The 14112-nt window shown below is 38.2% G+C and overlaps 3 protein-coding genes and 1 long non-coding RNA gene across 4 annotated transcripts; 2 read left to right on the forward strand and 2 right to left on the reverse strand.

Annotated features, from left to right (window-relative positions):
* Positions 1 to 271: 271 nt before the first annotated feature.
* On the forward strand, positions 272 to 2576 carry LOC148735303 (uncharacterized). Its single transcript, XM_088754132.1, has 2 exons — positions 272 to 507; positions 765 to 2576. Exons 1-2 carry the CDS (start codon positions 334 to 336, stop codon positions 1839 to 1841), a joined length of 1251 nt encoding a protein of 416 aa, XP_088610258.1. The 5' UTR covers positions 272 to 333; the 3' UTR covers positions 1842 to 2576.
* Positions 1851 to 4991, reverse strand: LOC111335923 (uncharacterized). The gene is made up of 2 exons (XM_022941923.2): positions 4584 to 4991; positions 1851 to 4041 (listed from the first exon to the last, which is right to left on the reverse strand). Exons 1-2 carry the CDS (start codon positions 4700 to 4702, stop codon positions 2793 to 2795), a joined length of 1368 nt encoding a protein of 455 aa, XP_022797658.2. The 5' UTR covers positions 4703 to 4991; the 3' UTR covers positions 1851 to 2792.
* A 145-nt stretch (positions 4992 to 5136) lies between these two features.
* Positions 5137 to 8241, forward strand: LOC148735304 (polycystin-2-like). Its single transcript, XM_088753472.1, has 2 exons — positions 5137 to 5278; positions 5355 to 8241. The coding sequence occupies exons 1-2, from the start codon at positions 5245 to 5247 to the stop codon at positions 6908 to 6910; spliced, it is 1590 nt and encodes a 529-aa protein (XP_088609598.1). The 5' UTR covers positions 5137 to 5244; the 3' UTR covers positions 6911 to 8241.
* A 1807-nt stretch (positions 8242 to 10048) lies between these two features.
* LOC148735305 (uncharacterized) lies at positions 10049 to 12927 on the reverse strand. The gene is made up of 2 exons (XR_015998777.1): positions 12169 to 12927; positions 10049 to 10421 (listed from the first exon to the last, which is right to left on the reverse strand). It is a non-coding gene; the product is annotated as an uncharacterized LOC148735305 (long non-coding RNA).
* Between the last annotated feature and the right edge of the window lie 1185 nt (positions 12928 to 14112).

Consider the following 14112-nt stretch of genomic DNA (forward strand, 5'->3'; position numbering starts at 1 on the left):
TAACAACTGAGTAAATAACCTACTTTTTGGTTACATGTTTCCCGAGAGGGAAGCTCCTTTTGTTTTCGGTTTATGTTAATTCATCTCAGTTAACGACACGCGTGGTGTACTTTGCAATTATTAGGTCTCGGCTTATAGCCGAATGTTTTGTGTTTATTTTTTATTTCAATGCAACAGCTGCTGACATGAAGAAGTTTAGGGTCTCGGCTTATAGCCGAGATCGGCTTATAGGCGAATAAATACGGTAGTATTGGAATAGAGTTCTAAAGTCGTTACGTCATGTTTCCAAGCAACCAAATAACTTGGGTCTAAACAAAACGACTAGCACCCAAAATGGCGGCGCTCTCGATATCATCGTTGGCTTCTTTTTTCGTGGATGAGCAAAAATCTTTAACCAGAGGTGAAAATCACTATCAATCAAACCATATTGAAAGCTTTTTCTATAACGATAGCGTGATTCGTGGAGAGGTTCATGCCAGCATGAAGAAAAAGATCTACAAAGTGACGGTGAGTAATCAATACGTTCTCCTAGATGTTGTGGTACGTTTGATTCATTCTTCTTAAACGTATTCTTGTGCACGATTCATACGTCCATTATTGACCTTCCGTGTAAACGTTTTCAGTGGACAATTATTTCATAGAAAGCCGTAATCGTGATATTTAAGTCTAAATACAACCGATGTTTGGAACGTCACTCTTACTTAATCAACTCGCAGATGCCCTAAAGTTCGTAAAATAAGATCTGTTTTTTTCCACTTCTTAAGATTTATTTAGATGAGGAAAAAGCTATCAAGTCAACGGACTGTGAGTGCCCAAGAGGGAAGTTTAAGTGTAGTCATGCTGCTGCTCTGTTTATTCATGGCATTTATAAGCTTAGTCGAACTGATATTGAATGCCAGTGGAGAAAGCGTAAAGCCACAAACGTGCCGCTGCCATCGGTGCAAGAAATGTTCCCGCCAGCAAAACCCGGATATAGGGCTCTTTCGAGAGACCCGAGTTGCGAAGAACGCAGCGACTTTTTTCATAAATTGAAAAATTATGGCAAATTTACTGGGTTATACTGGCTCATGAGCCCTGAACCTGAAACCCAGTCTGGTTCATTGCCAGTTGCCACTGTGGATGAAGTGATCTTCCAAGAGGAATTTTTGCAACTGCAAGGAGCTGGAGTACAACGGCAGTATTTCCTGGAGAGGGTCAAAGTCGACTGGAGGACAATTGAAGATGTAAGTCGCCTCACTTCTGGACAAAGGGACAATCCCTCTTGGCAAATGATCAGGAAGGGTCGACTGACAGCAAGCAATTTTGGGTCAGTTCTAAATGTTAAGCGTGTTACCCCTTCCTTGATTAAACGTCTTCTTGGCGAATACGACCTTTCAAGAGTGAAAGCTGTCCAGTGGGGGGTCACTAATGAGTCTGAAGCCCTTAAGGCATTCACAATGAAGACTGGCTTAGCAGTAGTGGAAACAGGGGTGTGGCTGCACGAGTCAGGTGTCCTAGGTGCATCCCCAGATGGATTAGTTGGTGATGAAAGTGTACTTGAAGCCAAGTGTCCTTATACACAGCGAGACATGACTATTGAAGAAGCTTTCGAGTCAAATAACTTTTGCTTAGAAAAGAAGGATGGGAAAACTGTTTTGAAACGTGACCACGTCTACTGGCACCAAGTCCAAGGGCACATGTATTTTACAAAGAGAAAGAAATGCTTCTTTGTTGTTTGGACCTTGAAAGACTTTATTGTTCTTGAAATCCAGCGTGATGATGGTTGGGAGGTTAGGATCCAAGAACTAAAGGATTTCTATTTAAAACACCTTTTCCCCAAAATTATCGAAGGAGAACTTTAAATGGTAGAATATGTTAAAATGATTTATTGCACTTTATAATAATCAATTGCACTTTAGTTCACAAGCCTATGAATAAACCTCACCAATTTGGGGCACATTTGGCAAAATTATCACACATGTTACCAAGAGCTCTGCATGAAAAATTACAAAACATATTTTGGTATGTAGAGTCTTATATGTGAGACTTTGACAAATATATGCATGTACTTGCTCTAGAGTGGGGATGTGATCTGAGTACCAGGAAAAAAAATCCTTTGCCCTTAAAGTTTAATTAAGATATAACTATTGCACCAGAAAGACTGTGTAATGTAACACTTAATCGCTTACTTTTTGTAAAATCTGTCAACGAAACATTTTTTTAATCAAATAGCTGGGGGTAATCAATGGACTTCAAAGCTAAACCCTTTCACTCCCAAGCTCCAAGTAGTAATTCTCCCCAGTAATTTTCATGTATTTCCTTACATGTTACTTTTCAGAGAATTTGATGGTTGAGATCAATTGAATATCTTTAAGCTGATACTTATCACAATTCCCATTACTAGTTTGCTTAGCAATGTAATGATATTGTGTGGAGAAATTGCATACTGATAACTGATTGAAAGGCTTGAAGCAGAAATTCTCCTGATCATGTCTAGAGAATGGTGGGCAGATTAGGGTTTTAAGGGTTGTCATAAAATTAAACAAATGTTGTAACATTTCTTTGGCACCATTACAGTGTTAACTTGAACAAGATAATGTCACTTTCTCTAATTTCTTAAATGCTAGAATATACCATGGAGGCCTAGTGAGAGGGTCTGTCCCTTAATGTACTTTTCCAAGTACATAAAGTTTAACCTCCTTACTACATATTTATGGCAATAGAAGAAAAACAAGTTATAATACAAACTGCTAAATGTTACTTGGACAGACAATTTGTCAAAGTACTAAAAGGAGCATTTCCCTTGTTTATACTCAGTCATAGTCTGTTCCTGCACACCCCTCTTTAATCAAAGGGAATTGCAAGTTAACGATAGTTCCACACAACTGAAACACTTTGTCAATGTGAGACCTTAAGTATGGAGGGACAAAACTGAGAATTTTAAAATCTTTAAGCCTTGCATTTGCCCTTTCAACGTGTATGCGACATCTAGCAATTGACTGGGTTAACTTGGCCTCACTTTCAGTGAATTTCTCATGTTCAAGAAATGGTGGAATGTTCACAGACACACCCCTAGGAACAATGTCTTGAATGAGAAATCCTTTGTCTGCTAAAATCAGATCACCAGCAACAAAATGTTTTAACAGACCCGACTGTTGAACAATCTCTTTGTCAGAGATAGATCCAGGGTAGAGGTCACTGATGTAGGTCAACACCCCATTTGGTGCTACCCCAGTCAATACTTTGAATGAATTCATTCCACGATAACTCGAGTATGTGACATTTTGCTGACTCATAAGGCTTGGTGTAGCAACTTCAATGTCTGTGCAATCAATAATTATTCTGCAGCTTGAGAACTCTGAAAATGATGAGGGTGAACAGAGCTTGTTCTTGTTCCTGGAAGGAATCACTCTCATGAGGTCATCAAACAACAATCTATGCAAGACATGCACAAAGGTTATAACAATGTTAGAAATTGTTCCAACACTGCATGAGAACAGCTGTGCCAGGTGCATGTTGGTATAGTTTTGCCGCAACTTCATAAGTGTTATGAAGATTTGATCCTCAAAGGTGATTGCTTCAACTTTCCAACCACAATAATAAGAAATGGAATTCTTGAATTTAGAAGCATAATTCACTACAATATTGAAGATCTCCTTTGTTGGTAGGCCAGTTTCCATTCTCAATACTTCAGATGTCATCATCGAGACAGAGTAGTGTGTCTTTTGATACTCTATGGTGTCCTGTTGACTGCTCAGCTCTTGCTTTGCTAAGTGCAATTCTGCCTCTAAAATTATTTGCTCAGTTGGAGGATTGTTACTATCATCCTGGGCTTCTGAAGATTCTGCTGATGTAGTTGCACTAATACTGGCTAAGATATCTTTAACTGTAGGTAACTTAGCCTCTGAAACAGGCTTCTTTTTCTTCTGCACTGGGGGTTCTTGTGAGGGGAATAATTTAGTGGCATTCCTTTTAAAGATAGTGGGGCCATTAGATTTCTTTCCATCTTTAAAATGGCAACTGCACACTTTCGAGTACTTGCTGGGATCTCTATCAGCTCTCCTAACAAAAGATTGTGATAATCCTTGATATGAGCATAAGACAGTCCCATTTTATCAACTCATTTCCTGTCTTTCTAACGAAAGAAATCGCTCAGCTTCAATGAACTGTTAAAATCATCTAACTAAACAACAACAGAGGTCTGTGTATAATTATTTTGAAAATCCCAGGAAATGGTTTGAGGCATATTTCGAGAGGGAAAAATTTTGGATGACAAGCTTCAACAGCGACAAAATGCTAGCTCGTAAATGTGAGAAAGGCTCTATTTGTAAATACCATTACACTAATCTTATCGATCATAGGTGACACCAATCAGTACAATGACAGGCAGCTGTGTCCTTTTTTTTATTTTTATTCCACAGTACAAGTAACGGGAGTTTATGGAAATTTATGCCTATGGAAGTCAAGAAAAAACATCAGCCCTCAGCGACAACCGAAATATATGGAAATTTCCTCCTTTACACCCTCAAACAACGTGTGATAATTTACTGTTTAAAATTTCACTCCCATACCGGATTAAATTCAATAGAGAGAAGTATTCATACCTTAGCAAGCGAACCCAACGTCTGTATTCTTCCTTTTTCTTCTCTGCATTTGGGAAAAGGAAAAACTGACAACAATGCGATTCCGACTGGTGATTACAATCGGGAGCGAAGCACTGCATATTCAATCTTGGTGACCTATGTGGCCTTGCCCGCGGCGATCGACCTCTACGCACGCAGCGATTCCTTCCTAAAATCGGATATTGCCGAAGAAAGTTTACAGCCTGCCAAAATATGGAGTCCAGTTAAGGTTTTTTCTTTGATTCTTTGGAATATAACGCCCAAAATACTTAGAGTACTTAGTGGAAAACAATAACACCACAATCAGATATGGCGCCCGTCTTTCAATCTCCAGGTTTTGTTTAGACCCAGATTTTGGTCGTCATGACAGCGTGACGTCACACTTTAGAACTCTATGCACTCCCCTCCTATGAAACGATAACCAACAAAGACTTCCGGTATCATTGCATGTACATGAACCTAAAGTAATTATTACGCATGAGAAAATGATATCTTCTGTTTTGACTTTGAGAACTCGTCTGCATCATTATTTTTGTAGGTGAAAGATGAAACTTCATTCTGGAACTGGATAAATGAGTCGTTGATCACATATCTTTACTCAAAAAATCAAGAAAGTAGTGAGCTGGCATCGACGGTGATTGGAATGGTGAGAATACGTCAGCTGAGAGTGAAAAAAGGTATACCTACTTAGACTTTTTGTCATTACTGAGTACATGGACAAATAGTAACGCTGAGTTTTAATTTTCTTCTTAGTTCCATGCCCAAACTGGTGGCAACACATCTGCTTGGAGTCCTACTCTCGCAAAAATGAATACAGAGAACCTTTTTATCCTAACAAGTCCGGAACTTCGCCGCTCCAGTTTAATCAGTGTCCAATTCCATGGATGTACAAAACAGGAAAGGAACTTGGATCTTCTTCAAAATGGGGCCGCCATGCTTGGTATGGTGGCGGTGGATATTTAGCAGAGCTGGGCTATGAAGAAGAAACTGCCCGTGCGATAACAAATCTACTGCAATCAGAAAGTTGGGTCGATCGTCAAACAAGAGCCATCGTCTTAGAGTTTTCGCTTTTAAATTCGAGGACCAACATTTTGGCTGTCTCGTCTTTCTTTGTCGAATTTCTCCCGACAGGCCAGGCAACGGTTAAAAGAAGCATCGATACCATCTCGTTATACAACACAGAACCCGTCCTACAGATTTTTCAAGGCATGTGCTTCGTGTTCTTTACAGCCATGGTTCTCTTCATGATCTGCGAAGCAATAGCTCAGATAGTTAGAAGGAGGTGGCGATACTTTTGCTCTTTTTGGTGTTTGCTTGATCTTGGTCATTTCGCAACATCCATTCTGCTCGCTGTATCAAGCTTCATGAAGTCTTATCTCATGACTATGATTGTGCTTAGGCTAAATGAAAACATATTTGCACGTACAAACTTTGAAACACCTCTCCTATGCGCAGAAGTTGAAAACAGTCTCCTCGCCATTCTCACTTTCCTAACAACGTTGAAGCTACTAAAGCTTACCTATTTTAATTTCTATACGCGGTTGTTCTCTTGTGCTCTTCGGATCTGGATGCACGACCTTCCCTCGTTCTGTCTACTCTTATCGATCATATTTCTTGCATTTTTGCACACGGGCATTTTAGTTTTCGGTCCATCCACTGGCAGGTACTCGAGCCTTTGGCGGGCCTTCGCTTTCCAGCTAGAGATAGCTCTTGGTAAAGTCAAGGCTCGGCCCATTAAGGAACTGGCTGAAGGTGTCCCAATTTTCGGACACGTTTTTGCAGTTTCGCTTCTTTTTAGCATTACCATAGTTTTAATGAACTTTTTTGTTTCCACCTTAAATGAGGCCCTCGCTGAAGCTAAGACTGCGGAGATGGATAAGGAAGCTGAACAGGTGGTGACTGATGGGCAGCCTGTGAACATAACTGTTGGAAAGGCTGATGGAACTAACGTTTTATTAGAGAATAAAGATAACGGGAGGAAAGCAGAAATAATCAGAGAAGGAGAGACAACCGAAAGAGGGAGTCGCGCGATATTATTTGATAAAATTAGCAAGTGTCTCAAAAGCAAGGCTTTTGTTGATGAAATCAGTGAGCAGCTGAAGACCATTAATACCCTTCAGCTGCCCATACTGCGTTTAAAGGTAGATAGGGTTTGCAGACGTATCGAAAATGCCATTGCTGATGAAATCGATACTAGAGAGTCATCGACAGGCAATCAAAAGGGGAAAAGGAGGGTACATTTTGGAAACAGCGTTACAATACCGTTTACGCAGCACCGTTATCTCTTTCCACATCAGGAGGAACTCTGAGGAAATAATTTTTAGATACTTCGAAATCGTTTTGTCTGGGCGATTTATTGCGTCATTTTTCGTTCATGTCGCCTGTTGCGTGAGCTTTTTCAAATGCGTTTACATGGTTGAGATGAAGCACTGCGAACATTTTATTTGGCACTATTCTGATAAGGACTAAATAGAAGCGTAATTGGCTTTGATATTCCATTAACTCGTAAGCTACTTTAGATAGACAATCTGCCTGTAAATACGCGGGAAATTATTAAATAGAGTAAGCTTGGATAACACAAACAGTGTGGGAAAATTTAAGCTTTGGGGATTCCCCTCTTCAATTTTTATAAATACTTAATAATTTGTCCTGAGTATTCTGAAGCAGACTCCACCTCAACTGAGAAACATCATTTAGCGGAGAAGTAAAGATTACCTGTTCTGATGAAAGTTTAGAGAGATGAGATCGAAGAAAGGAATTCCATTGCTTACTTTCCGTATTATATTTCTAGGATGTTGTGAGTAAATCACATCACAGTAAGATCATGGCTCATGTATTACTGGGTCTGGGAATTTTGATAAGTTTCAAAACTGAGTAATCTGTGATTGATTTAGCAACAAACTATAGCTGAACTCAAGAAAACACGAAGAATAAGGATCCATGACAGAAATGGAAAATTAATGGATTATTTCCCAGAAAGCGTGGCGTAGGATGGGTGTAACTCATATTATTTAAAAGTTGCTGAATGAGGCATGATTTTTCCAAGTTAACATTAATTAGTAGCTAAGAACATTTACGATAGGTTAGTCCACCAAATTGAAACTGTAATTATGTTTCTGTGTTATCTTGGATCAGCGAAGAAAAGAATTCTGATTTTTCAATCACTATTTGGCAGTATTTGCTATTTCTTTGCGGAGATGGAGCGCAACTTTGCCTTATCATCACCAATTTGTAGAAAGGTTGACGAGAAGTCCTGATTAGTGATATATTTAAGTCCAATCTGCGGTTTGTATGAAAGTTATCTAACGTTTAAGCCCAGTAATTTGTTGTATGTCAATTTGGTAAGGTTTGGTAGTATTTTGAACCCAAAACAAACAGTAAACCTTGACGATTGTAAATAGTTTTTTCTCCTTGGGAATGTCTTTCTCCTCGTTCTAATTTTTAAACTTGATTATCAAGGTAATCAAGCACGATTTGCTTTTTTCGTTGCTTGATATTCAGAATAAAGTGCCGCTACAGTCGTTCTAAAGTTCTGCGGAAGAAATTCGTTGATTAATCATTTGACTGTAATTAACTATTTGACAGCAGTATACTGTTTGTAAATCAGGGCAATAAAGAGATAAATAAATCATATATAGAATGCAGCGAACCATTTAATAAACCTTTATACTAGGTTTTATTATATAGTAACAAGTCTATTAAGAGTAAAGACGCTGCGTCTTAGGGATTTATTTTGACCTTTTCTCAAAGTAGAATTCACAATTTTTATTTCAATTTTCTGAAAGTACACTGTACCAAAAAAAATTTGAAAAAAAGGACTCTGAGCTTCTAACTTTCCACTTCAGAGTTGAATAAACTATGATAGAAGTTTCTGAAATCCACCTATTTAATGATACTTGATACTTGATCAACGAACACTTTGGTTCAATTAAGGCTTCAATAGAGACATCAGAAATTGTTGTGGATCTTAGTCGTCCATAAGGAACAGTAATAAAGAAGTTTGCCCTCGGTTAGATCGCTGAGATTAATGTTATTGGAAACTACTTTCAAAAAGTATTGATCAAAGAGAAAACTGTGGTAGAGAAGGAAAGAAAATTTTATCGAGAAGGAGAGAACTAGATATTAGCAAAGTTGGGTTAGACAAAGAAATAATTTAGGAGAGAAATTAGTGGAGGATAGAGAGTAGAAAGCGGAGTTATCTAAAGAGACTAGTATAGAGCGAGTTAGAGTGGAAATTAGATTGGGAATATCGGCTATGCCTTTCAGCGTATTAGAAATAAGTTTGTGAGCAGGTTAATGTCAGTTTGTTATGGTCAGATAGTTACCTTGTTGTAATGTTTATTTTTAGACTAATTACATTGACTAACCATCGTAATAGGTGAGACAGGTAACGAATCATACTCATGGAGAAAAAGGGCGAGAGGGTTAAGTGTCTTTATCATAATAATATAACAAATTAGTAAGTCGAGTAGTTAAATAGTCAGTTGGTCAGTAGGTTAGTTGCTCAGCCAGGTAGTTGGCTCTTTAATTAGCTTGGCAGTTAATTGGTTAATTAGTTTGTTAGTCAGTTGGGTTATTACTCAGACACTTAGTAAATCAGTTAGTTGGTTATCCTGTTAGTTAGTTGGTAAGTTGATTAGTTGGTTGGATAATAAGTTAGGAAATTTGTAAGTTAATTAGTTAATACCTAAATTAGTTGGTTATTTTGTCAATTGGTAAACTGTTAATAAGAGAATAATTGATAAAGAAGGGACACGCACAGAACAAAACATATTTCTTAGGCACCATTCAAGCTACCAGTATGTTAGATAAAGTTATACTTCTGATCTTAGTGAGCCAGTGTGTTAGTTAGGTAAGAAAGTTAGGAAGCCGGTTAGATCTACCTCGGATAATATATAGGAAAACAGAGAAAGATGCTGCTTCGTTGTATTATTAGTCTTTAGTACATTAGTATGTATTAGTATATATTAGTATGTTAGTTGTGCAGTTAGTCAATTAGTTAGTTTCTAAATTTAAGAGTGAGTCAATAAGTATGTGAGTTAGTATGATTAGTCCAATTAAAACAATGGTTAGCTAATGATTGATATCATAATATTACATTTTGCGGATCGGTTTGATCTGTTTAAATCATTGCGTTTGAAAGTCGTGAATTAGTAATAAGCTGAAGAGAGTGCTGTGAATTAGTCGCAGGCATGAAAAAGAGTGAACTGAATTGTCGCTGAATACTATCTGATTTGATACAATAGTCCGTGTAATTTAAAAAAGGTAGTAGTAACAGTGACTCATCTGCTTGAATAAAGCCGTAATTTTTCTAAGGAAAATTGATATCAGAGAAATTATCTAAAGATCCGTTGATGTTACAAATTGCCTTATGCAAAAATCAGAATGTTAATCAGAATCACAACTTCCTTAGTAGTGGGTTATTGATGAAAGTGCTGCTTGGGCAGTTATACTGTGTAAGTATATAACTTTTTAATAAACTATTCGTTCCATTACTACTGAAATTACGGCAACTCTTGGGTCATTTCCATGCACTGCCTTCTCGGATGTCTGTTTTATCTTTACGTCATGATGTGATCAGTTAATCCTAGGGTTGGCTTTATCAGGAGTTATTTTGGTATATCTTACAAGGATCTTGATTTCAGTCATCGTGTGGAACGGCTGGTTTGGTGGAGTTTAGTGAAGGTGGATTGTTCATAAATAATGCTCTCCAAAATCTGCGGTCTTCCCAGATTCAATGATTTCGGAAGATTTCAAGGCTCGTTCCCAGACAGTCAAAGAGGGGCTTTGGTGTAATTACCCCACTGAAGTTCAGCAAATCTGAAATAAAAGGTATAAATAAAACGTAAAAATTGCTGCGTGATTTTTTTGAAGAAACGGCGCTCAAACAGTGCAATTCAAGTTCCATATTAGAGCAGTTTTCAATTGAGCGTCGAATAAGTTAAAATCAAAGTAATCACATCGGCCAAGCGAACCGTTAGAAGAGCAGGAAAAGGCAGGTAAACAAGTCATGGTTGGTTTATTTTTTCGTTTCATATGATAGGAGGGTAGTGCGAGTTTTCTAGACCAATCAAAAGACAGTGTGAAGCAAAAGTAGTCCTGTATTACTTCTGAAACTCAATCGAAAGTTTTCTTGAAAGTTTCTTTTTTTTTTTTTTGGAGGGATTCTGGTCAGTTAAAATTCATCATAGCTCTCTGAGAAAAAAAATTAGAAATTTTTCCGTCCGACAGCTGATTTGGATCTGGTTTTCTGAGTGATAGAAATATAGCGGCGAACAGAGTGGAGATTAGTTCAATGATAAAGACGACTTCGACAAAGAACGTCAATGATGTCTCTTGAATGAGAATTCGCAGTGAAAACGTCCGTCTTTAGCAACACTGAGATGTCTCTTTGTGCCCACTGATTTCATCAGTCCTCGATATTTTAAAATCTAGTATTCATTAGCTTCCCATGAAAACGAGTGATAATACGAGCCGTCAAGTATTTTATCTCTTTAAAATTAGCTAGCAGTTTGAAAGCTAGGAAGCCTTACAGACGACGCGATCTGTTTGATAAATCCTGATCCGTGCTAATCACAATCCATTAAGCTGCGCGCAAGGATAAAAGTTTTTGGTTGATGGCAAATTGAAGGTTATTTTGCGAGAAAAACTTCAAAATTTTTTTTACACGGCAAAATTGCTAATTTTACTTAGAAATTAATTTTCTCTATGAAATGGATTTTTTTTTTCCAGCAACTGTAGTTCTTTCATTACCTAAGGCAGTGTGGTGTGCTCAGAGCATAAAATGTTAAAAGGGTCTTGGCTTCCAAGGAAGACAGGCATATTTCAATGAATGATGATAGATGATGAATTTTTCTCAACTTTTCTTGGCCCACACGCCGAGCACGGCACTTCTCGCAGCAGGACCTTTTCAATTAGAATCATGCCACCAATTTAAGCAAAAACGCTTAGAAAGCTTCAAAAATATGTCACAGAATAAGGGTGTAGAGACATTAGACAGAACACGAAACTTTTATCATCATTTCCATTTGACAGATTGCCTCGTACAGGAGCAGTTTTCATTCATCAGTTAAAGAGACAACTAACGTCAGATATATCACGCAGGGATTTCTTGTTTTGAATAGTTTTCCTTACGCTTAAAAAAGGTCGCGTGTGGCGTGTGTAGAACTTAAGCAGGTCGCTTTGGAACTCAGTCATCCGTTACTTGAAAACAACAACTCGCAAAAGTTGTCAAAATATCACTTAACGGTTCCGAATCATACACTTCTTAATCGAAATATTGAAGGCAACTTTGGGGTCGCCCTTCATGCAATTTTCGCAAAGCTCATCGACATATTCAATTACTGTGTCTGTAGTTACTGTCCTTGATTTTTCTTTGAAATTAAAAAAAAAAGGTTATATTCGTGTGGGTTTGATAACAAATTTCATATTTCGGTGATAAAATTTGCAAATTTATCATTCTGTGTGGTGTAAACCTCCTCCCAAACACAGCTGTATCTGCGAAGTGTGTGTCAACATTGAATACGGATAGAAAGTGTGAAATCACGTCAACTACAAGCTTACTTACCGTAGATTCTGTCATCTTTCCCTTGCGTGAGGTTAGTCGTCGCGTAGAATCTCCGGTCACATCCGGGACCTTTACAGGCCTCACTGGCGACTCAGTCAACTGTAAAACCTTTAAATATGGCGAAAATATAAAAAACATGTGCGCATTCGATCGATGTGGGTAAGTTAAGGCATGAATAAAATCGAGACACTGACCCTTTTTCTTATGGGCAGCACCTGAAAATAAATGTCGATCACCTATAAAATACGGTTCTTCCCTCTTACTGCTCTCACATCTGTCCCTTGTTGTGGTTTTTTTACCTGTAAAAACGGTCATTCCATGCCTGAAATCGTATGGAATCCACGCCTGGAACATCTCACTAGCCAAACCTCACCAAAATTGAGTCGATCCTGTTGTGGGCAGCACTCGAATTGTTTAGGCCTTTTATCCCTCTTTAAAGCTATCAAAACCTTTCAAAGCGGGAACCAGAGTAAACTGTGGTTTTTTAACTTTCTTTCTGTTGTGTCTGTGCCGCGTGGGCTTTTCCTCGCGAAGTAAAAGCTCGAGAAAGCGTGTTTCGATACCCACATTTCTTCAACTACAGCCGCCATATTTGTTTTTCTTTCAAATTTCCTGCCTTGTTCCCAGTACTTCATGTTATTTTTCCGACGAAGTACTGACCTGATCCGCGGAGATCGCCCGACAGTTACCGATCGATTGTAATTTGAATAATAAAGATATCGGCAATGCCGATTGTACTCGCGCGAAGCACGCGCAATTAGCGGGAAACTTGAGTGACGAATGTACGTGTTTACGAAACATGTTTATTTGCGAGGAAAGATCCACGCGGCACAGAAACAACAGAAAGAAAGTTATATTCTAATTCGTTACCCCGTTCAAACGAATATAAAGCATTTATCATTCAATAAGAAACCACAATTGGGGTGTGTCAACACAAGCCGTATGCGACCCTCTTTATTATGCATTCATCGGCAAAATTGATAGGGACGGTAGTTTAAAGGAATGAAAACTCGGAAATGTAATAATAATAATAAAAAAAAGCAAGAAAAACCACCCTACTAACCAATCAAAACTATGTGCGTATACGAAAAAAAAACTACTTCTAAGAGAAACTAACAATCCCTAGTCCCTGATTATTTAATTTTGAGGGCGTATGGACGGTCGTAAGACGCGGATGAATAGCTAAAGAAAGGGTTACGTAAGCCATGATAAATACATTTTTAAAAACACAATTTACTTTGTTGTGGAGAGTGCTCGTATTTTCTAGAAAGCTTTGTGTCACTGAATTATAAAAATAGAACGGAGGAAGTTTCTGGAACGCTTATGACGACTCATTAAGAACTCTTAATGGAACTTTCGAGAACCCTCTCTTAGTCAGCATATTTTGTTAGTACTAAAAATAGTTGTATTACAGATCCTTGGAATATTCTGGAACATTTTGTAAAACATTTATAAGGAGTCGCGAACGGTTAACGTCAGTGTTTCTTCAGTGAGCTTTCCCTTCAGTTCATCTTTCCTGGGAGTCATTTTGGACAGCTAGCTTTGAAAAGTTGTGATAGCTTTAAAGAGTGATAAAAGGCCTAAATATTTCGAGTGGGACTCTATGAAAATGACTGATTATGCCGAAACTTTTCCTGAATGGGCTTTCCTCAGCGCAGAGAAGATCAGCGTGATTCCACCAAGCTTAAAAACGCTCGACGGAAAAAGCACTATCATTCAAATTAGCGGAGAAGGGCTTTGGCAGTGGAGAAAAATTTCCTCTAAATCGGACGCTTTTGCTGCCCTTAATGGCACTTTACAAACTCTGGGTTATTCTCTGTTGCCAGCATCGAAATGTAGAATAGCGAAATGTCTTTATCAAAGCATTCAAGAATTTGCAAAGAAAATGAGTTCAAGGCTTATTGGGAAAGCAGCCAGAGATCACCTTAAGAGCGACAAAGTGTA

This window comes from Stylophora pistillata, chromosome 3, assembly GCF_964205215.1.
Source record: "Stylophora pistillata chromosome 3, jaStyPist1.2, whole genome shotgun sequence".
Lineage (NCBI taxonomy): Eukaryota > Metazoa > Cnidaria > Anthozoa > Scleractinia > Pocilloporidae > Stylophora > Stylophora pistillata.